The sequence below is a fragment of the Haliotis rufescens genome, unplaced genomic scaffold, assembly GCF_023055435.1.
Source record: "Haliotis rufescens isolate VD_foot unplaced genomic scaffold, xgHalRufe1.0.p SCAF_114, whole genome shotgun sequence".
Classification (NCBI taxonomy): domain Eukaryota; kingdom Metazoa; phylum Mollusca; class Gastropoda; order Lepetellida; family Haliotidae; genus Haliotis; species Haliotis rufescens.
In genome coordinates, this window is record NW_025963796.1 from 744,617 (window position 1) to 766,933 (window position 22,317).

General features: G+C 43.0%; 1 protein-coding gene across 4 annotated transcripts; it reads right to left on the reverse strand.

Annotated features, from left to right (window-relative positions):
* Positions 1–4,938: 4,938 nt before the first annotated feature.
* Positions 4,939–22,121, reverse strand: LOC124131290 (COMM domain-containing protein 4-like). Of its 4 annotated transcripts, none has more exons than XR_007220042.1 (9): positions 22,006–22,121; positions 20,358–20,429; positions 19,632–19,697; positions 17,597–17,636; positions 15,465–15,584; positions 13,141–13,221; positions 11,231–11,292; positions 8,080–8,902; positions 4,939–6,012 (listed from the first exon to the last, which is right to left on the reverse strand). XR_007220042.1 is itself a non-coding variant. In XM_046494478.2 (9 exons), exons 1-9 carry the CDS (start codon positions 22,006–22,008, stop codon positions 5,969–5,971), a joined length of 603 nt encoding a protein of 200 aa, XP_046350434.1. In that variant the 5' UTR covers positions 22,009–22,121; the 3' UTR covers positions 4,939–5,968. The 4 variants fall into 4 exon arrangements, 1 of the variants encoding a protein (XP_046350434.1); XR_006860632.2 differs by having other exon boundaries at positions 6,663–8,902; XM_046494478.2 differs by having other exon boundaries at positions 8,788–8,902.
* Positions 22,122–22,317: the final 196 nt, after the last annotated feature.

A 22,317-nucleotide genomic window follows, 5' to 3' on the forward strand; every position in this document is an offset into this window, starting at 1 on the left:
TAAAATCAGATCTAAGTTCTTGCTACCTTCCTTGAATGCTGGGGGCACGGGTGGCCCAGTTGTCTAAGGCTCCATGATTCGCTGTGCAGAGTTGGGTCCCTTGGGCACGCCACAAACCTATGATTGTGGGTTCGAATCCCGATTATGTTTCTAGGTTTGTCAGCACCATACCAGTGCTCGTGGGTTTCACCAAAGTGGTAAACGTCTGAGACCTCCCACATTAAGCTGACACGCCGGGATATAACTGGAATACTGTTAAAAGCGGCGTTAAACCCAACTCACTCACTCACTCCTTGAATGCGCGTCCTCTGGTTATGTCCCTCACCAATAACCTCAAACATATGAATATTCATACTTAACACATGACAGTGTCCTCATAACCAGATTCCGCCTTATATGGCAGCATTAACCAGACTGGGCTTATCGACTGTACACTCTTCCTCCAACATGCAGTCCCTAGAATTATAATATTTATAACTTTAATGATTGCCACATAACATATAACAGAAAGCTGAAAAAAGGCCTTCAACCCCGAAACTATACAATTCATCTCTCAACCCTTAGCATTGAAAACCAGTCGGGTTATCCCGCTGACTACGTCACCCTTGGGCTGATCGTAGAAGTGTCATGACTAAACACTTGACTGCGATTCAGGTTCCACCAGGTTCTGGCGTATAAAAGAAGCTTTTGAAAATAACTTACTGTCACTTGACCACAGGAACTCGTTATTTGTCAGTAAATAAAAATATGTACCCCCTATTCTCTTCTTATAAAAAGGGGGTATTATAAGTTGTAGCCGGATCTTTGGGGTACATGGGGTTATACATCCCTACCGCAGGATGCATAAAACCCCATGTACCCGAAGTGATCCTGCTACAGCAAATTTATCTTAAATGTGACACTGTAAAAAGAAATTAACACAAATTCAAAATTGATTGAAAACAGCTGTTCGAATAAGCTGAGGTTAACTTGTGCTATGTCAAGTGACATCAATTGATTGAAGCGTGCGGCTTTTTGCTTTGAAGCGGGGTATAAGGGATTTGTTCTGCCTCTGAGAATTCCACATGCAGCCTGTATTGCTCGTGGCGGGGTATAAGAGATTTATTCCCCTGCTGAGAAATTTATTACCCTCCAGGGCGGGTTACACAGTATTTCATCAAGATCATGTGGACGAATCCGATCATTCTGACATGGAGGTATTATAAATATTTTTATTTACTGACCAATAACGAGTTCCTGTGAACCTGGCAGATATAAGATATATGGAACCCGTTAAAAACACTCTCAACAATCAATATTTACACCAAGTTCACAACAGTATCGCCGAATGGGTCGTTGTCGGCACAGGTACTACATCTTTGTTCCCTGGACAAATCAGAAAACGAAAAGGTACCCTGGATGATACCATTCCGCCGATACCAATGCGTTCAACCGGTTCCTTGAACGCTTCTGTATACGACAAGTCCTGGATGCCAAACATCGGGAAAATTCAACATGGCAGGACACTTTGAATATATTTCTCTCAGAATTTCCTTTCATAATGGATCAGAACTGTCATACTGTTGTACGACATGCATTTCAGTGTGCTAAATGAAAAACAAATAAACACCATACGTTACTCAAATATTCCAAAATGCACAGCACTATCCAGCATGCAGTCGTCATCAGGCGAACCAGATTATAATATGAACTGATTTTGGCAAGGGTCCATTTCTGTATACGGGAAGGTACCTGGGGTACACATCTGTAGTACCTGTACCGATAATGACCCCTTCAGCGACAGTATCCTTTTACACTGTGCTGGTCGAGATAGCCTATCTTACTCACTTCTAACATACTGACGTCTTCCATATAATGACTGCTATTGTACATATTAGTACGTTCTATTTGCAAATGTATAAATAAAGATATTGTAGATAACTGCCTCTAATCTTTATTTGTCTGTTCTGCCGTGCCAAACTTTCTACTGAATGGTGAAATATTGTTTTACGTCGCAATCCGCAATGATCCATGCTTTCTGTTTGTTTGTTGTTTAACACCGCACTCGGCAATAATCCAGCTTTATGCGGCAGTCTGTAAATGATCAAATTTGACCAGACAATGCAGTGATTAACATCATGAGCATCGATCCGCGCAATTGGGATATGATGACATGCATCAACCAAGTCTGCGAGCTGACCACCCGATCTCCTAAGTTGCCTCTTACAACAAGCATACTCGCCTTTTACGGCAAGCATGGGTTGCTGAAGACATGTTCTGACCCGGATCTTCACTGGTTGATCCATGCAGTCCGGTTGTGAGTTTCAACAGTGTATTTAGTTATATCACAGTGTGTCAGCTTGCTGTGACAGGGAAGCCTGAAGTGATGCAGGTCTTAGACATTACCACTTTGGTGAAAACCGGGATTCAAACCCACGACCCTTGGTGTCAGGAACACGTGTCTGCCTGAGCCTTGTGTTGTATCGCAGTGTGTCAGCTTCATGTGGAAGGGAAGACTAAATGTCTTAAGTGTCTTGGACATTTACCACTTTGGTGAAAACCCGAGTCGAACCGGGATTCGAACCAACGACTATAGGTGTCAGGAACACGTAGGTGACAATTTGAACTAGTGACATGTCTGCCTGAGCCTTGTGTTGTATCACAGTGTGTCAGCTTCAAGTGGAAGGGAAGACTTACCGTATTCGACGTAATAAGCGCCCAGGGCGCTCTCAAAATTAGAAATAGAGGACTCTTATTAGAATATTATTTTGATGAAAATAAACCAGGGTTGAAAGATAAATTTTGTGGTTTATGCTGACAGCCTGAAATGTTTATATATAGGAGATACATTTTTCCAGAATTTAATTGCTCATATATAAGGGTGCATATAACACACGAGTGCGTATTTTACACGAATAAATAAGTATTGTGTACATTGATCAATCGGAAGGGATGCTTATTGGGATAGTTCAGTAGCCAATATATTAGCAAATATCGCCATGGGCGCTTATTAGAGCGGGGCGCTTATTACGTCGAATATGGTAAGAGTCTTGGACATTTACCACTTTGGTGAAACCCACCAGCACAGACATTGTGCTGACAAGACTAAGGGCATACTAGAGTCGAATTTAGGGATCCAACTCATGATCAGCTGAAATATGTCCATGTGGCGCAACTTGCTACAGCGTACTGACTGGTACCACTGTCCCAAGGGTAATTGTCGGCCGTTCCCTCAGCTCAAATGAGGCCATAGGGAATGATGGGCGTCTGAGACTGCAGATACCACTTCCGACCATACATCACAGATACATGTGTGCGTGGGTGTGTGCGTGCGTGGGTGCATGTGTGCCAGTGCGTGCGTGCGTGCGTGCGTGCGTGCATGTGTTGTCCAATGCTGTTATATGAGAGCGGCTGATCAGTCTGGACCAGACAGTCCAGTGATTATGTTGATCAAGTCACAGAGCCTGACTACACCTTCCCTTCACCTCTTACAGACAGCATAGGTTGCTGGGGAGCAGTTCTAAACCTGAATTCCATGAATGTATAAATTGAATAATACTCCGTTTTCTTCAAAACGAATATTTCCTCTGAACACGAACAAGTATTGACCATGAAATGCAATTAAAGTCTTGGTGCTGGATTGAGAGGTTTGTCAAGCGTAAGTGATATTGTAAAGTTTTGGCGTGTTTGTTTGCAGTCTAACCCCATACTAAGCCATATGCCAGCTGTATGACGTCCTGAGCATCGATGTAGGCAAATTGGATACGATGACATTAATCAACGGGGTCAGCATGCCCTGACCACCCCATCGCCTCTTACAACAAGCCTGGGTTGCTGAAGACCTACTCTACCCCGGATCTTCACAGGGGTACAAGCATGGGTTGATGAAGATCTATTCTACCCCGGATCTTCACAGGGGTACAAGCATGGTTTGCTGGAGACCTATTCAACCCCGGATCTTCATGGGGTACAAGGATGGGTTGCTGAAGACCTATTTTACCCTGGATCTTCACAGGGGTATAAGCATGGTTTGCTGAAGACCTATTCTACCCCGGATCTTCACAGGGGTTCAAGCATGGTTTGCTGAAGACCTATTCTACCCCGGATCTTCACAGGGGTGCAAGCATGGGTAGCTGAAGATCTATTCTACCCCGGATCTTCACAGGGGTACAAGCATGGGTTGCTGAAGACCTATTCTACCCCGGATCTTCACAGGGGTGCAAGCATGGGTAGCTGAAGATCTATTCTACCCCGGATCTTCACAGGGGTACAAGCATGGGTTGCTGAAGACTTTTTCGAACTCAGATCTTAAGGGGGATATAAGCATGGGTTGCTGAAGATGAATTCTAACCCAGACCCTCACGGTGGTACAAGCATGGGCTGCTGAAGACTTTTTCTAACCCCGATCTTCACTGGGCTACAAGCATGGGTTGCTGAAGACCAATTCTAACCCAGACCCTCACGGTGGTACAAGCATGGGTTGCTGAAGACCAATTCTAACCCAGATCTTCACTGGGGTACAAGCATGGGCTGCTGAAGACTTTTTCTAACCCAGATCTTCACTGGGGTACAAGCATTGGTTGCTGAAGATCTATTCTATCCCGGATCTTCACAGGGGTGCAAGCATGGGTAGCTGAAGATCTATTCTACCCCGGATCTTCACAGGGGTACAAGCATGGGCTGCTGAAGACTTTTTCGAACTCAGATCTTAATGGGGATACAAGCATGGGTTGCTGAAGATGAATTCTAACCCAGACCCTCACGGTGGTACAAGCATGGGCTGCTGAAGACTTTTTCGAACTCAGATCTTAATGGGGATACAAGCATGGGTTGCTGAAGATGAATTCTAACCCAGACCCTCACGGTGGTACAAGCATGGGTTGCGGCCAATCAAATCTAACCAGGATCTTCAAGGGTTTGTGACGTACATAAACCAGCCACTTAATAACAAATAACCACTTATTCAAAAGACATTTATTTACATACATCTCAATACAGTTTCATGGAATGTAAACCTATATATCAAATGACGTTTATTTGATCAGTGAAACATCATATAGCGTTTCCAGATTAACAAATATTTGATCAAGCAGACTAATATTGATATACAGTCAGCCAGATCACTTACTGTATAACAACCCTTTCCTTTAAAGTTGTCTCTAACAAACAAGCATGGAGTACTGGGAATGTGACCTGGGCCCACATGCACAAAGCGATCTTAGCGCTAAGACTATTGTAAGCCTATGTTAAAGTATGGGAGTTACGATCATCTTAGCGCTAAGACTATCGTAAGCCTATGTTAAAGTATGGGAGTTACGATCATCTTAGCGCTAAGATAGCTTTGTGCAAGTGGACCCTGGTGTCCCCTGAAGGGAGGCGTTATTAATGAATCTAGGGCTGGGACGGGAAACCCAGTTACTTGGGTCGAGGGGTACAGAGTAGGACTTGGTACCTACAGGACTACCCAGACCCATTGTTAGTAACTTGATATATTGTTTAAAGACAAAAATTATCTCAGCCTCTGTGAACACATGACAGGTCATGAATGTTCACATTTCTTTCGGACTATTCACACATTCCTTCTGACTTATATATTTTTGTATAAAGATAAAGCTTCAGTCAACTTTAGATATGCATGACCAGATAGTTTTATGCCTATTTGCTCTGGTCAAACTATTGCCTCTCGGACATTTTGTACATATCTCTTGAGACCTACAGCAGGTACCCGGGTAGGGTCGGGTAATAGGGGGATGTGTACCAGGAAGTAAATTTAGATTGTCCTAGCCCTAAGTGAATCCTCAATGGGATTGCTCTTTGGTCAACAATTTTCCTTAAAAGACCTTTAGTTTCTGCTCTGACATCAATTACAATGGCTTACAGACTTTTAAGCACATGTTTCAAATGACACGACTGTAACAGCAGTTCCTATATTATGTCAAAACTGCCCGAGTTCCAATAGAGTCGGAAGAAGTTCAGTGGGAGGAAGATGCTATGATGCCAGGGTATCCATCATGGAATCAGCATGCTTCAATTCTGAAAAACACAGATGAAAACAAATCTTACAAAGCAAATGAAAACATTCAGAACACACCTGCCATGTTTGACATTTCTCTCACCAAAGGGAGACAATCTGCCTGGCAATTGGCTTGGTACAATGTGATTAGTAATATGAGCAATTTCTAACCCTCTTCCTCAACACAGACTCTGTTCATTTAGTAGATAAATTCAGCTTTGTTTGGAGCATGTACAGCCTGTGCCTTCAAATTGCTCTCCAGGCAATTGTATTTCATACATGTACATGTTTCTAGTATTATTATTTTAGAGTGAGAGAGTCGGGTTTAACGCCACTTTTAACAGTATTCTAGTGTCAGCTTAATGTGGGAGGAAAGCCCAAAGAAAACCCACTTCAGTGAAACCCACAAGTACGGGTATGGTGATGATAGACCTAGAAACATAATCGGGGCAAACCGGGATTCGAACCCACAATCATAGGTTTCTGGCATGCCCAAGGGACGCAACTCTCCACAGCGAAATGCAGATTCTGGTAACAAAGAGTGACCTCTGAAGAAGTTTCCCGTATTCTGCAAGATGCAGTTGACAAAACAGCCAGACACCTTTTGTATGTCCAACAGTTACAGTGAAGGCCACTGGTTCCCCATCGTATTACCCACAATATCACCTACCATTAAGGAGTACTCTGAACTTGTCTGCAGATACAGTGAAGGCCACAGGTTAGGTGGACAGGGCTCTGGTTCCCCATCGTATTACCCACAATATCACCTACCATTAAGGAGTACTCTGAACTTGTCTGCAGATACAGTGAAGGCCACAGGTTAGGTGGACAGGGCTCTGGTTCCCCATCGTATTACCCACAATATCACCTACCATTAAGGGACACTCTGAACTTGTCTGCAGATACAGTGAAGGCCACTGGTTCCCCATCGTATTACCCACAATATCACCTACCATTAAGGGACACTCTGAACTTGTCTGCAGATACAGTGAAGGCCACTGGTTCCCCATCGTATTACCCACAATATCACCTACCATTAAGGGACACTCTGAACTTGTCTGCAGATACAGTGAAGGCCACTGGTTCCCCATCGTATTACCCACAATATCACCTACCATTAAGGGACACTCTGAACTTGTCTGCAGATACAGTGAAGGCCACTGGTTCCCCATCGTATTACCCACAATATCACCTACCATTAAGGGACACTCTGAACTTGTCTGCAGATACAGTGAAGGCCACAGGTTCCCCATCGTATTACCCACAATATCACCTACCATTAAGGAGTACTCTGAACTTGTCTGCAGATACAGTGAAGGCCACTGGTTCCCCATCGTATTACCCACAATATCACCTACCATTAAGGGACACTCTGAACTTGTCTGCAGATACAGTGAAGGCCACTGGTTCCCCATCGTATTACCCACAATATCACCTACCATTAAGGGACACTCTGAACTTGTCTGCAGATACAGTGAAGGCCACTGGTTCCCCATCGTATTACCCACAATATCACCTACCATTAAGGGACACTCTGAACTTGTCTGCAGATACAGTGAAGGCCACAGGTTCCCCATCGTATTACCCACAATATCACCTACCATTAAGGGACACTCTGAACTTGTCTGCAGATACAGTGAAGGCCACTGGTTCCCCATCGTATTACCCACAATATCACCTACCATTAAGGGACACTCTGAACTTGTCTGCAGATACAGTGAAGGCCACTGGTTCCCCATCGTATTACCCACAATATCACCTACCATTAAGGGACACTCTGAACTTGTCTGCAGATACAGTGAAGGCCACAGGTTCCCCATCGTATTACCCACAATATCACCTACCATTAAGGAGTACTCTGAACTTGTCTGCAGATACAGTGAAGGCCACTGGTTCCCCATCGTATTACCCACAATATCACCTACCATTAAGGGACACTCTGAACTTGTCTGCAGATACAGTGAAGGCCACTGGTTCCCCATCGTATTACCCACAATATCACCTACCATTAAGGGACACTCTGAACTTGTCTGCAGATACAGTGAAGGCCACAGGTTCCCCATCGTATTACCCACAATATCACCTACCATTAAGGAGTACTCTGAACTTGTCTGCAGATACAGTGAAGGCCACGGGTTCCCCATCGTATTACCCACAATATCACCTACCATTAAGGGACACTCTGAACTTGTCTGCAGATACAGTGAAGGCCACGGGTTCCCCATCGTATTACCCACAATATCACCTACCATTAAGGGACACTCTGAACTTGTCTGCAGATACAGTGAAGGCCACAGGTTCCCCATCGTATTACCCACAATATCACCTACCATTAAGGAGTACTCTGAACTTGTCTGCAGATACAGTGAAGGCCACTGGTTCCCCATCGTATTACCCACAATATCACCTACCATTAAGGGACACTCTGAACTTGTCTGCAGATACAGTGAAGGCCACAGGTTAGGTGGACAGGGCTCTGGTTCCCCATCGTATTACCCACAATATCACCTACCATTAAGGGACACTCTGAACTTGTCTGCAGATACAGTGAAGGCCACTGGTTCCCCATCGTATTACCCACAATATCACCTACCATTAAGGGACACTCTGAACTTGTCTGCAGATACAGTGAAGGCCACAGGTTAGGTGGACAGGGCTCTGGTTCCCCATCGTATTACCCACAATATCACCTACCATTAAGGAGTACTCTGAACTTGTCTGCAGATACAGTGAAGGCCACAGGTTAGGTGGACAGGGCTCTGGTTCCCCATCGTATTACCCACAATATCACCTACCATTAAGGAGTACTCTGAACTTGTCTGCAGATACAGTGAAGGCCACGGGTTCTGTTGACTGTGTGTCTGGGCTCTTCATTTCAAGCCTTATCTGCACACTTGGCTCGTTGATATCCTGATGAAAATGAGGATTTCTGATTCAATGCAATGTTTTTATACTTACATGACGCAACACCAGGTAAGGTAAAACATATGAATCCATTTTAAACCATCACATGGCAATAGATGTACTAGGTTTCAGATCAATTCATTTCTGGGACATTGACTGATTGTCATCCAAAATGTCCTGAAGTGCTTACCAAATTTGGTAGTTGTCTGACAATGTCTTAAAGGATTATGTAATGAATTTGACCATTTATTTATCTGTATACATCAATTAAAAACCACCACAATAATACTGAAATTGGCAAGACATCTCATCATCATGTATGGTATAACCTTAAACTGATAAAAACATTTGATGACAAAGATTGATTTTTGAGAATTATGCAAACTACTATAGATCTATTCTCTCCATCAAAAGTCATAATCAGGTGACAAGCAAGGGGTATTGGGGACAAGCAAGGGGTACTGGGGCCAAGCAAGGGTAATGGGGACAAGCAAGGGGTACTGGGGACAAGCAAGGGGTACTGGGGTCATGCAAGGGGTACTGGGCGACAAGCAAGGGGTACTGGGGACATGCAAGGGGTACTGGGGACATGCAAGGGGTACTGGGGACAAGGTTGAGAGAAGCAAGGGGTACTGGGCACAAGCAAGGGGTACTGGAGACAAGCAAGGGGTACTGGGGACATGCAAGGGGTACTGGGGGCAAGCATGGGGTACTGGGGACATGCAAGGGGTACTGGGGTCATGCAAGGGGTACTGGGGACATGCAAGGGGTACTGGGGTCATGCAAGGGGTACTGGGGACATGCAAGGGGTACTGGGGTCATGCAAGGGGTACTGGGGACATGCAAGGGGTACTGGGGACATGCAAGGGGTACTGGGGACAAGGTTGAGAGAAGCAAGGGGTACTGGGGACAAGCAAGGGGTACTGGGGACATGCAAGGGGTACTGGGGACATGCAAGGGGTACTGGGGACAAGGTTGAGAGAAGCAAGGGGTACTGGGCACAAGCAAGGGGTACTGGAGACAAGCAAGGGGTACTGGGGACATGCAAGGGGTACTGGGGACATGCAAGGGGTACTGGGGGCAAGCAAGGGGTACTGGGGACATGCAAGGGGTACTGGGGTCATGCAAGGGGTACTGGGCGACAAGCAAGGGGTACTGGGGACATGTAAGGGGTACTGGGGACATGCAAGGGGTACTGGGGACATGCAAGGGGTACTGGGGTCATGCAAGGGGTACTGGGGACATGCAAGGGGTACTGGGGACATGCAAGGGGTACTGGGGACAAGGTTGAGAGAAGCAAGGGGTACTGGGGACAAGCAAGGGGTACTGGGGACATGCAAGGGGTACTGGGGACATGCAAGGGGTACTGGGGACAAGGTTGAGAGAAGCAAGGGGTACTGGGCACAAGCAAGGGGTACTGGAGACAAGCAAGGGGTACTGGGGACATGCAAGGGGTACTGGGGACATGCAAGGGGTACTGGGGGCAAGCAAGGGGTACTGGGGACATGCAAGGGGTACTGGGGACATGCAAGGGGTACTGGGGACATGCAAGGGGTACTGGGGTCATGCAAGGGGTACTGGGGACATGCAAGGGGTACTGGGGTCATGCAAGGGGTACTGGGGACATGCAAGGGGTACTGGGGACATGCAAGGGGTACTGGGGTCATGCAAGGGGTACTGGGGACATGCAAGGGGTACTGGGGTCATGCAAGGGGTACTGGGGACATGCAAGGGGTACTGGGGACATGCAAGGGGTACTGGGAACATGCAAGGGGTACTGGGGTCATGCAAGGGGTACTGGGGACATGCAAGGGGTACTGGGGTCATGCAAGGGGTACTGGGGACATGCAAGGGGTACTTGGGACATGCAAGGGGTACTGGGGACATGCAAGGGGTACTGGGGACATGCAAGGGGTACTGGGGTCATGCAAGGGGTACTGGGGACATGCAAGGGGTACTGGGGACAAGGTTGAGAGAAGCAAGGGGAACTGGGGACAAGCAAGGGGTACTGGGGACATGCAAGGGGTACTGGAGACAAGCAAGGGGTATTGGGGACAAGCAAGGGGTACTGGGGACATGCAAGGGGTACTGGGGTCATGCAAGGGGTACTGGGGACATGCAAGGGGTACTGGGGACAAGCATGGGGTACTGGGGACATGCAAGGGGTACTGGGGACATGCAAGGGGTACTGGGGTCATGCAAGGGGTACTGGGGACATGCAAGGGGTACTGGAGACAAGCAAGGGGTACTGGGGACATGCAAGGGGTACTGGGGACAAGCAAGGGGTACTGGGGACAAGGTTGAGAGAAGCAAGAGGGTGATGCTGTCACTAACCTTCAGTTCACTGGAACTGAGGATGTAGTCCACCCTCCACTTGACATTCTCCAGGGAGGACACTGAAACACAAAACATACAAAACATACAATACCAACTTCTATAGCGCTCAGAAATAATCGAGTGAGTGAGTGAGTGAGTATTGTTTTACGCCGCTTTTAGCAATATTCCAGCAATATCACGGCGGGGGACACCAGCAAAGGGCTTCACACATTGTACCCATGTCGGGAATCGAACCCGGGTCTACGGTGGGATGAGCGAACGCTTTAACCGCTAGGCTACCCGACCGCCCCAAATAATCGAGTGAATACAGTAGTCACAACAAATAATGATCCAGCCCTTACTATTTACATTGGGAACTTGAAGGTTAACATTTTTTCCGAGATATAGAAATAAGGATGCTGGTTTGAATGTTAATTTAGAAGCCTTGACACTGATTGGATGATTAGAAAGTTCACCTGAAGTGACCTCCTATGGAAAGGCTTCAGACAGAGAGGTGATGTATCACACCAAACGTTTTTGTTTCGCTTAATGTTAAATGTTTAACATTTAACGCAGCAATATTCAACAGCTCCAGATAACTTTTTGAGCAACTGAGTTTTTTCTTGAAAGTTTCTATTTTAATTGGGTTATTACATTTTTCACTGGGTGACAAATATTACTGGTTGCTGAACAATGGTCTATTACAATTTGAACGAAAATGGGGAAAAATCCTACACAAATTAAAATAATAATCATGCCCTGTACAATAATGCTAAAGATCAGAAACGCCTCAAATAGCAATACTATCATAAATGCTTATATCTGACTATCGGTAACGTATGTTCACTACAATTGATTAAACCTACTGTACAACCTTGGAACCTGATGTACAACCCTTTGAAAGGAATAAAAAATGTCAACAACAACAAAAATACTGGTTGCTGGTTCCATCGTAAGCCCACACATTGGTTAATTTCAATGTCGTTTCATAAATATGACATAAACTGAAGCTCATCAAAAATGTTCCACCCTTGTTTTAAAAAATAAGCTTCGTTTTCCATTCTGTGATTAATCGTTTACTGACACCGGTGTGTCGTTTTTTCTTCCGTGTACACTGTCAATAACTTCTGTCAAAATAGCATTTACCAACCAGTCAGATATTGGACGCATGGAAATAACTCCATGCAAAATAAATGCCACAATTTGTTGGGCTTCACGTTTTGCTACAATAACTGTCATCAAAGCAAACAACATATTTTTCTGTGTCGTTTGCTGCCACGATTTTCTCCCCAGTGAATGGAACCTGCCGTTTCCCCTCAACATGGGTGGTTGTTAACAGGAGTTCATTTCAAGCTCCAGACAGTGACGCATCTGCGATCATCAAAATGGGGGAACTGCTATTGCGTAGCATACCCTGCAGCAGAGTATATAACGGTTCTAAATATAGGCTTGACTTTAAATGTAAATAAGTTCGTTATTGTGTCTCGTAAATTAGCTCCATTGTCTGCATGCTGAAAAAGCTTCATTTGGTATTTACACTTACTGTTTTTAAACATTTGACTTATTCATTTAATGCATGCGTTTCTGTATGCAAGTTAATTTTAAGTATTTGGGTTTTGAATATTTGGGGGGGATATTTTACACAAATATGCAGCTTATCTGCAGCTCTGATTCAAGCTATATGACAGTTGGTAAATAATCAAGTATGGACCAGACATTACAGTGATTGATATCATGAGCATTGATATGCCAATGGGGTCCAATAACATGTCAACAACCAAGACACCGGGACCGACCACCCGATCCATTGAGTCCTTCTTACGACAATCACAGGTTGCTGGGGACCTATACTCTTACCTGGAATGGGCTCGGGTCGTCTCAGAGTAAAAGATCTGATTTCAATGAGATTGGTAGTGAGCTCTACTTACAGCGGAGAGACTGTTCCTGCAGCCGCATCTGTAACTTGTCTAGACTGTCGCTGTAGGACTTGGTGAGAGAGCCGGCATGTTCTGTGTACCATACAACACATGACAACAGTCAAAACAGCCTCATGTCAGAAAGGCCTCAAAAGGTTAAGTCAAAACAGCCTCATGTCAGAAAGGCCTCAAAAGGTTAAGTCAAAACGGTCTCATGTCAGAAAGGCCTCAAAAGGTTAAGTCAAAACAGCCTCATGTCAGAAAGGCCTCAAAAGGTTAAGTCAAAACGGCCTCATGTCAGAAAGGCCTCAAAAGGTTAAGTCAAAACGGCCTAATGTCAGAAAGGCCTCAAAAGGTAAAGTCAAAACGGCCTCATGTCAGAAAGGCCTCAAAAGGTTAAGTCAAAACGGCCTCATGTCAGAAAGGCCTCAAAAGGTTAAGTCAAAACGGCCTAATGTCAGAAAGGCCTCAAAAGGTAAAGTCAAAACGGTCTAATGTCAGAAAGGCCTCAAAAGGTTAAGTCAAAACGGCCTAATGTCAGAAAGGCCTCAAAAGGTTAAGTCAAAACGGCCACATGTCAGAAAGGCCTCAAAAGGTTAAGTCAAAACAGCCTCATGTCAGGAAGGCCTCAAAAGGTTAAGTCAAAATGGCCTCATGTCAGAAAGGTCTCAAAAGGTTAAGTCAAAACAGCCACATGTCAGAAAGGCCTCAAAAGGTTAAGTCAAAACAGCCACAGAAAAAAGTCACAACTGCCACACACAAAATCATAACAGGCAAAACAAAAAAGTCATAACAGCCACACAAAATATCAAGAAGAAGAACTCAAATTATTTCACATCAATTGTATTATATACATTGCATAACAGTTCTTAAGTGGATAATTATTTCTTATTATCATGGACAATTTGACTTTTTACCTGTGGCCATATTGACTTTTGGGTTTTACGGCCATTCTGACATGAGGCCGTTTTGACTACAACGTGATGTTTTAAGCCCTGAACAATGTTTGACAGTTGAACCTCATTGTTTGTTGTTCAACGTCCCACTCAGCAATATTCCAGCCATGTGACGGCCTGTAAATAATCAATCTGGCCCAGGCAATCCAGTGATCAAAAACACAAGTATTGAGTTACACACTTGGGATACGATAACATGCATGAACCAAATCAACGAGCCTGACTACACAATCTTGTTAGTCGCCTCTTATGACAAGCATACTCTCCTCTTATGACAAGCATCCTTTGTTGAAGATTGTTGATTGCTAAATATAAACAAAACAAAATCAAGCTTCCGATTTAGGTTTCACTTTTGTTTGTTGTTTGACGCCAACAATATCCAACAAGGCAAAAGCCACAATCAGCAAGACTCCAGCTATATGGTCGCGACCTGTATATAATAATCACACATCTGGATCAGACAACCCAGTGATTAACATCATGAGCATCGATCTACACATCGGGGTAAGATGAAATGCATCAACCAAGTCACTGAGTCTGACCACCCGATCCATTTGGGCAGTTTTATGACCAGCATGGGTTGCTGGGAATCAATTCTAACCCGACTCCACTTGGGGTCAGCATCAGGGAGCTCGGTTACAGGCCGGCAAAGCCACATTTCGAAAATAGATAGCCCAAATTGATGTGGCTCTCGCGGCAATGTTTATGGTTGCGTGATTGTATAATGTGGCTCTCGCGGCTATGCTGTCAAAACATGCTTTGTGATTCTAACAGGTTACCGTATATAACAAAACAAGTCTTGTTTTCTCATTTTTTAACACATTCATCAAAAATTTACAGTCACGACATTGTGAGCTGCACGTTCAAAGTCCAACTGAATTGTAAGTGGGGCAAACTCTAGACCTCCTCTACTAGCAAAATCGCATAGGTACTGAAACATGTTGACATAACACTCTTTTTTTCGATTGGACAACAAACAGTAAACTAATGGAAACATATGGCCAAACACCTCAGCATGTAAACAATAAATCTGATCAAACAACTTGGGACAGGCATAAAATGTACCATCACAAAATACAATGTCTGCAGCACACAAATGTTCAATGTTCTTGTCTGTAGTGAAGATGAGGATGTCGTCACTAACACGGTGTAGGAACTGGACACTCATTTAAAGGTATCTCTAAAGAACACCTTTATATGTGGGACACTCATAAAGGTATCGGTAATCGGATTAATTAATTACCCGCTAGAGTAGGTGAAATGCACTCAGCTGAAAATGTGGCTCTACCGGCAATAGCCATTTCTGAAATGTGGCTCTCCCGGCTAGACACCGGGAGCTCCAATGGAAGATTGTTAAGTTTGCTACAGTCAGAGAGTTACCTTTAGGAAGACCGAGCTGTTGGAGCTCGTTCGACAAGGTGTCTCCATCCACGCTGTATTTGGCCGCACTCGTCAAGATAAATGTCAGAGCCGCGATGCTTGCTTTCACATCACCCATCTCTGGAAAACAAGAACAGTCAAGATGATTTTATGGAGTGCAAACAAGAAAGAAGTGAGCAAAGCTCACATACCCCCGTTTTCCTCGCTGGTCAACAACAAATAGTAAATAGTTTGTTAATTAATGAAATATACCTGTTGCTTTAAGTCAGAGGAACTGCCCTTTCCTTTGTAACCCCATGAGGATGCATTATGTTTGAAATGAACACATGTTTTTGCAAATATATTTCAATCTAGTGTGGGTTAATCAATGCTTAGCACATCATACATTCTTGATGTTTCTTAATGTGTCCATGGAAACGGCAAAAATTAAAAAATTCAGAATCTTCAAACTAGCAAAAGGCACAAGTACTCATTGCGGTTAATGTGTGCAGAAAGTTTGGTGAAGCTAGGGTGCATAGTTAAAAAGATATAGGCCGTAAAAAACACCCACCCTAAAAGTTTAAGTTTCTTAATGTTTCCATGGAAACAGCAAAAATTAAAAAGTTCAGAATCTTCAAACTAGCAAAAGGCACAAGTACTCATTGCGGTAAATGTGTGTAGCAAGTTTGGTGAAGCTAGGGTGCATGGTTAAAAAGTTATGGGCCGTACAAAAGCTTGGACGTAAGGAAGGACGGACGGACAGACGGAACGCTATATACCCCCGATTTACTTGGTAAATGGGGGTATAAAAATGGTGTCAGATAGTCATGAAAATGAGAGTGGGCACACGTTATATGCACTACACTTCCTATAGTGTTAACCAAGTTAACCACTTCAATTCTCGCCATGGTAGTATGCACATAAAGTCCTCCTGTCCATGCCTTAATGTCTTCACTCAAAAGCTAATTTTGTTTTAAACAAGGAAAAGCCCAACAGTCCTGTTAATAATCAGCAAAAGAATTCACCAACATTCACTGAAGAGTCCACAGGAATCCATGACAATGTTGTATTCTATTGTTCTACAGGTTGTTTTTTCTCTTATTATTTATTCTATTTTATGTGAATATATTTGGAGGGTCCATCACTTTAATTATCAATATTTCAAGTACATCTGTAAGCCTACTGCATTTTAAAAAAAAAAATGAAAATATCCCTGAAAACACATACCAAGAAACTGGAGAAGAAATAATTTGATTGTGAGGATGAAAACAACAATTAATTTGGGGTCTTACATTCCTTTTACCGTATTTGACGTAATAAGCACCCAGGGCGCTCTCAAAATTAGAAATAGGTGGCTCTTATTAAAATATTATTTTGGTGAAAAAAAAACAGAATTGAAAGATAAATTTTGTGGTTTATGCTGACGGCCTGAAACGTTTATATACGACAGATATATTTTTCCAGAATTTAATTGCCCATAATTAAGGGTGCATATAACACACGAGTGCGTATTATGCGCGAATAAATAAATCTTTTTTACATTGATCAATCGGAAGGGGTGCTAATTGGGATAGTTCACTAGCCAATATATTAGCAAATATCGCCAGGGGCACTTATTACGTCGAATATGGTAACAGTATTATTTTTTTTGTAAATCCCAGCATGTCAGCTCCACGTGGAAGCAAAACAAAGCAAACGAGACACAGTTGGTTCAGTTTTCGTTACACACCATACCCCTCTCAACCGTTACCCAAAACTACCAGTCCCCAGTCACACCATGACATCACAATCTCTTAACATTTATATACATACCTCAAACATCAATGAAACTTGAAGTGATATTGTGTGAAAGACAAAGGGAGATAACTCTGTCATGGGATAACGCAAAGGCCACAAAAAAATATGGTCAGAATAAAACTTTACAGATGCTTACCACTTTGGTAAAAGCTATGAGCATGAGTATGGCAGTGACCAACAGAAAATATTATTCATGCCATTGGAACGTGGCACAACTAAACAGAATGCAAACTTGAACATCAAATTGAGGCGCCTTAGACCATGGGCTATCCCACTGAATATGATAATTTGTATGGAGATTTCTGTATCTAGCAACGTGGGAACGAAGGGAGATTGGGTTTGAAAGAAAAACTCACCAAATTTAGCATCTGATGTCAGCTTGTAGACTTTGTCATACTGCAATGGAAACAAACAGTGTCGTAACAAGTGCCTATATCCACACAGCAATAAGTATACAGTGGCCGCTCTGTATTCCAGCCTCTCTTTAAACCAGCCTCTTTCTCGTCCAACATCTCTATAAACCAGCCTCCCTCAAAACCAGACTCTTTCTAATGTAACCTCTGGATAGGAAATATTTTTATTTTTACTTTTTGGAATTTAATGCATTTCTAGCTATACTACTCAAACAAAAGTTTGACCACCCGAATCTTTCATATTACAATAGTTAATCTGTCAGATGACAGATTAACAGGTGATAGAAACCAACATGTTCAGTCCACTCATCCTAATGATAACATATAGCAAAACCCTTAAAAATGGCAGATTTCTACTAGGACTCATGACACCTTAACTACTGGGCAGTTTGGCAAGGACTACAGGACTAGTGCCAATTTCTTAACTTCTTTTAAGTAATAATAATATACATGACAAAGCCTGTAATAAATGGAGTCTGTACCAGAGAAACAGTGATCTCTACAAGGTTCAACATGCCCTAGTGTTAGGTTACGATGACAAATCAACCAGGTCACCTGACCACCCAAATTTCAGTCGCCTCATATGACAAGCATAGGTGGCTGGGGACATACTTAGCCTCTCCCTAGTTCAGCATCTACAGTCAGTGCAGATAACAATGAAGTTATTTCAATGTAACAATTTTACAGCGCTATCACACAGGGTTTTATGCAACAGACAAATGTGAGTCCAGTACGCACAAATGAAGAGAATGAACGCAGGAAAAAAAATATTGTGCAACCTGAGGGACACACATTAATACTCATTGTACCTACTGCATATCAGCGAGTGAGTGAGTTGGGTTGAACGCCGCTTAAACCGGCATTCCAGTTATATCGCGGCGTGTCAGCTTAATGTGGGAGGAAAGCCCGAAGTGTTGCAGGTCTCAGACGTTTACCACTTCGGTGAAACCCACGAGCACGGGTATGGTGCTAACAAACCTAGAAACATAATCGGGGCGAACCGGGATTCGAACCCACAATCATAGGTTTCTAGCGTGCCCAAGGGACGTATCTCTGCTACTGCACATCAACAGCAGTTATGGGTGTCTGTCATTTCATCCATCAATCATGACCACTGTCCATATCATCACTGATTCATTCCAGGTTCTAAAGTAATTATCAACACGTACAGTACACTACACCATTTCATTACTTTACATGACCTTATATTGCCTGTAAGGACCCTCAAAAGTAGACCCTTGAAGATCCAGGGTAGAATAGGTCTTCAGCAACCCATGCTTGCCGTAAAAGGCGATTATGCTTGTTGTAAGAGGCGACTAACGGGATCAGGTGGTCAGGCTCGCTGACTTGGTTGATGCATGTCATCAATCCCAATTGCGTGGATCGATGCTCATGTAATCAATCACTGGATTGTCCGGTTCAGACTCGATTATTTACAGACTGCCGTCATATAGCTGAAATATTGCTGAGTGCGGCTTAAACAACAAACCAACCAACCTCAAAAGTAATTATTGGGTGTCTCATGGACCCTGACTTTCGTAAGTCCAGGTAAAACCCTGATCACATCATCCTGTAAATAATGAATACCGTATTCGACGTAATGAGCGCCCCGCTCTAATAAGCGCCCACGGCGATATTTGCTAATATACTGGCTAATGAACAATCCCAATTAGCACCCCTTCCAATTGATAAATGTACACAAGACTGTTTATTCGTGCATAATATGTTTGCTATATGCACTTAATGTTGGGCAATTAAATTCTGGAAAATATATCTGTCTTATATAAACATTTCCGCATAAACCACGAAATTTACGCTCTTTGAACTCTGTTGTTTTTCACCCAAATAATATTCTAATAAGAGCCCCCTATTTCTAATTTTGAGAGCGCCATAGGCGCTTATTATGTCGAATACGGTAAGTTCAAAGTCCATACACGTAATGACTGCACTCCTGCTGACAAGAATGGACGATACTTACATCTAACCCTGCTCCCAGAATGTCCTTGATAACTTGGACACATAGAAGTTTCATTTTCACCGATGTCTGAAAACCAATCATCAGTATGTTGTAACACAGGAGTGAAATACTGAACACCTGCATGTCAATCTGCCTATTAATCAATATGTACAGTTCAATATGAAATGAGAGTGTGAATGAGTTGGGTTTAACGCCGCTTTAACTAGTATTCCAGATATATTGCGACGTACCAGCTTAATGTAGGAGGAAAGCCCAAAGTGATGCAGGTCTCAGACGTTTACCACTTCGGTGAAACTCATGAGCATGGGTATGGTGCTGACAAACCAAGAAACATAATCGGGGCAAACCAGGATTCGAACCCACAATCATAGGTTTCTGGCATGCCAAAGGGACGCATCTCTGCACAGCGCCTTGGACGACTGGGCCACCTTACCCCCATATGAAATGAGGCATATGCTGAGGGAGCGGTCATTTATTATAGGGTGGGTGGGTCAGACGGAATCAGGGGAGGGTCACCAAAAAAGCTCTTGATAAAATATTATTGCTTTTGCATTTTGTCTTTTCAAGGAGCATCATGGGAGAATTGTAAAAGGCAGGGCTTGCTTTTCATCTTCCAGCCATAATCCTCTCGAGCATCCCTTCCTTCTGTATACTGACTTCCTCAAAACTGTTCGGAATGTATTTTTAGACTCAATATGGAATAAGAAACAAAAAAAGATAACTCACCATTTTAGACAGAATGCTGATTTCTGCCAGAACCCAGTCTGGGCAGTCTAGATCCCCACAGAACCTGAACCTCTAAAACACAAAGGATCGAGAATATCAACTGAAGGAAACCATGAGCTTATTAATACACGTCTCATATGTATCGCTGGTCCTCAAGAACACAATTTGTTTACAGGACAATACTCTATAAGTTACACTTACTTGCTAGTTATCGCAGAGGACAAAATTATCGCCAACACCCTGTTTGTGTGCACACATAATTGCAACTTGTTTAACTCTTACCTGTTTTCATTAGATGGGAGAAAAAATATCCCAAAATGATGAGCAAAATTGCCTCTAGTTTGGAAATATTTAAATACATCAGATAAGTTAATTGCTAAAAAATATCTCATGAAACGCGGGGGGTAGGTGACAGTTCATACAAACAAAAATTCAACAACAAGGTAAAGCACATTTTGCTTACAGTTGGTCTGTCTTTTCCCGTGTAAATACAGTTTTACAAACCAACTTAGCACTTTTTTCAAACATGCATATTTAAACCTGAACATGTCATGAAATCCATAAAAAATAGTGTTATTTAAAATCATAGGTTGAATGAAAGTGGGGAATACTGGTTTCGGGCCAAAGGCAGACAATAGCAATAGCAATAGCAGCGATTATATAAATGTAATTTGTTTAACTGAAGAGGTATGGGGGCAGAGTGGGCAAGTGGTCGAAAGCACCACGCTAGCAAGCACCAGGTGCTCAGATTGTATCCCGCTAGTGACCGGCTTGTTATTCAGTCTTGGGACCGACAATGTTAACAGGTCTTTACAGTGTTGTCACTACCCCTAGTGTACAACACCTTCTGCACACAAAAAAAACCACTCGTCCGATGGTAGATGATAAGATGGTGAAAACACGAATAAGTACATACATCCGAAACACAAGTGTCAAAACATGTGGTGTCACCCTGACTTAGTTCAAATGTGCCCCTGTTCACCCAGCAGGGAATGGGTACCCAATATGTGAGGTGGATGTAAAAACCTTCTAGCGCCCCTAGGCTTCTTGGGTTGCACACTCCCAAGGGAGCTGAGAATGATAAAACTGGAATGCAAACAGATCAGGGAACAATAAAAAAACGTATTTGAGCAGATACTAGTACCTGGATACATGTGGTATAAAATATAAAATAATAATAAAAATTAATAATATAATATAAGACAGGAGAGTTATATTTCCAGCTTTTGATTCACACTCTTACAAAACGAAAAGAAATGCATTTCACAATAGTCAAAGTAAGTGGTACAGTAAACTTTAATTTCCGAATATTTTGAGAAAAATATGGAGAAAAACACCAACAGTGTTATGATCGAAAATATGAGGTTTCTGTTGTACTATTTTAATCTAGCAACCCCCAAATCTTCAAGATGCAACATTACGGTAATGACAACGACGCCTTGAATTTCATTAGTGCGCCTTAAACACTGGAAACTAAAACATTTACTTAGATTGCCATAGTCATGTGACGTCTCTCTGACAAAATTAATGTTCACACTGGATCACGTCTGCGTTTGTTAGCATTCCATCACAAACTGTGAATAAATATGGTCCAGAAATACGCCCGTATGAAAATTATACATAGAGTATCAAAAGAACATAAGCCCACCATTTGTGCTTTTCAAATAACTTGACGACGGAAGAGACAGTTATTTTTATCAATCTTAGCAGACAACACCCACCATCTTTGAGACCTTAAATAACGGACAATCTCGTATGTATATAAGAAAAGCTATTTGTCAAGTTACAGTGGTCATGAGTAGGCCGTGATACAAAGATATGTATACTATATAATTATATCGTAAGTTTAATTATAGGCACATTTGTTATCGTCCTCCTTGTCACATATAAATCTATTTAATGAACAAATAAAACAGTTTTGTGGTTTCGTCCGTATATTAGGCAACGAGCATAATAGACT

Excerpts from the sequence above, each read along its gene's own strand:
- LOC124131290 (XM_046494478.2), bottom strand. Across the intron at positions 17,637-19,631 it reads TTCTGGGAGCAGGGTTAGAT|TATGACAAAGTCTACAAGCT; the intron begins GTAAGTATCGTC and ends TTTCCATTGCAG. Across the intron at positions 13,222-15,464 it reads ACAGCTCGGTCTTCCTAAAG|AACATGCCGGCTCTCTCACC; the intron begins GTAACTCTCTGA and ends TATGGTACACAG.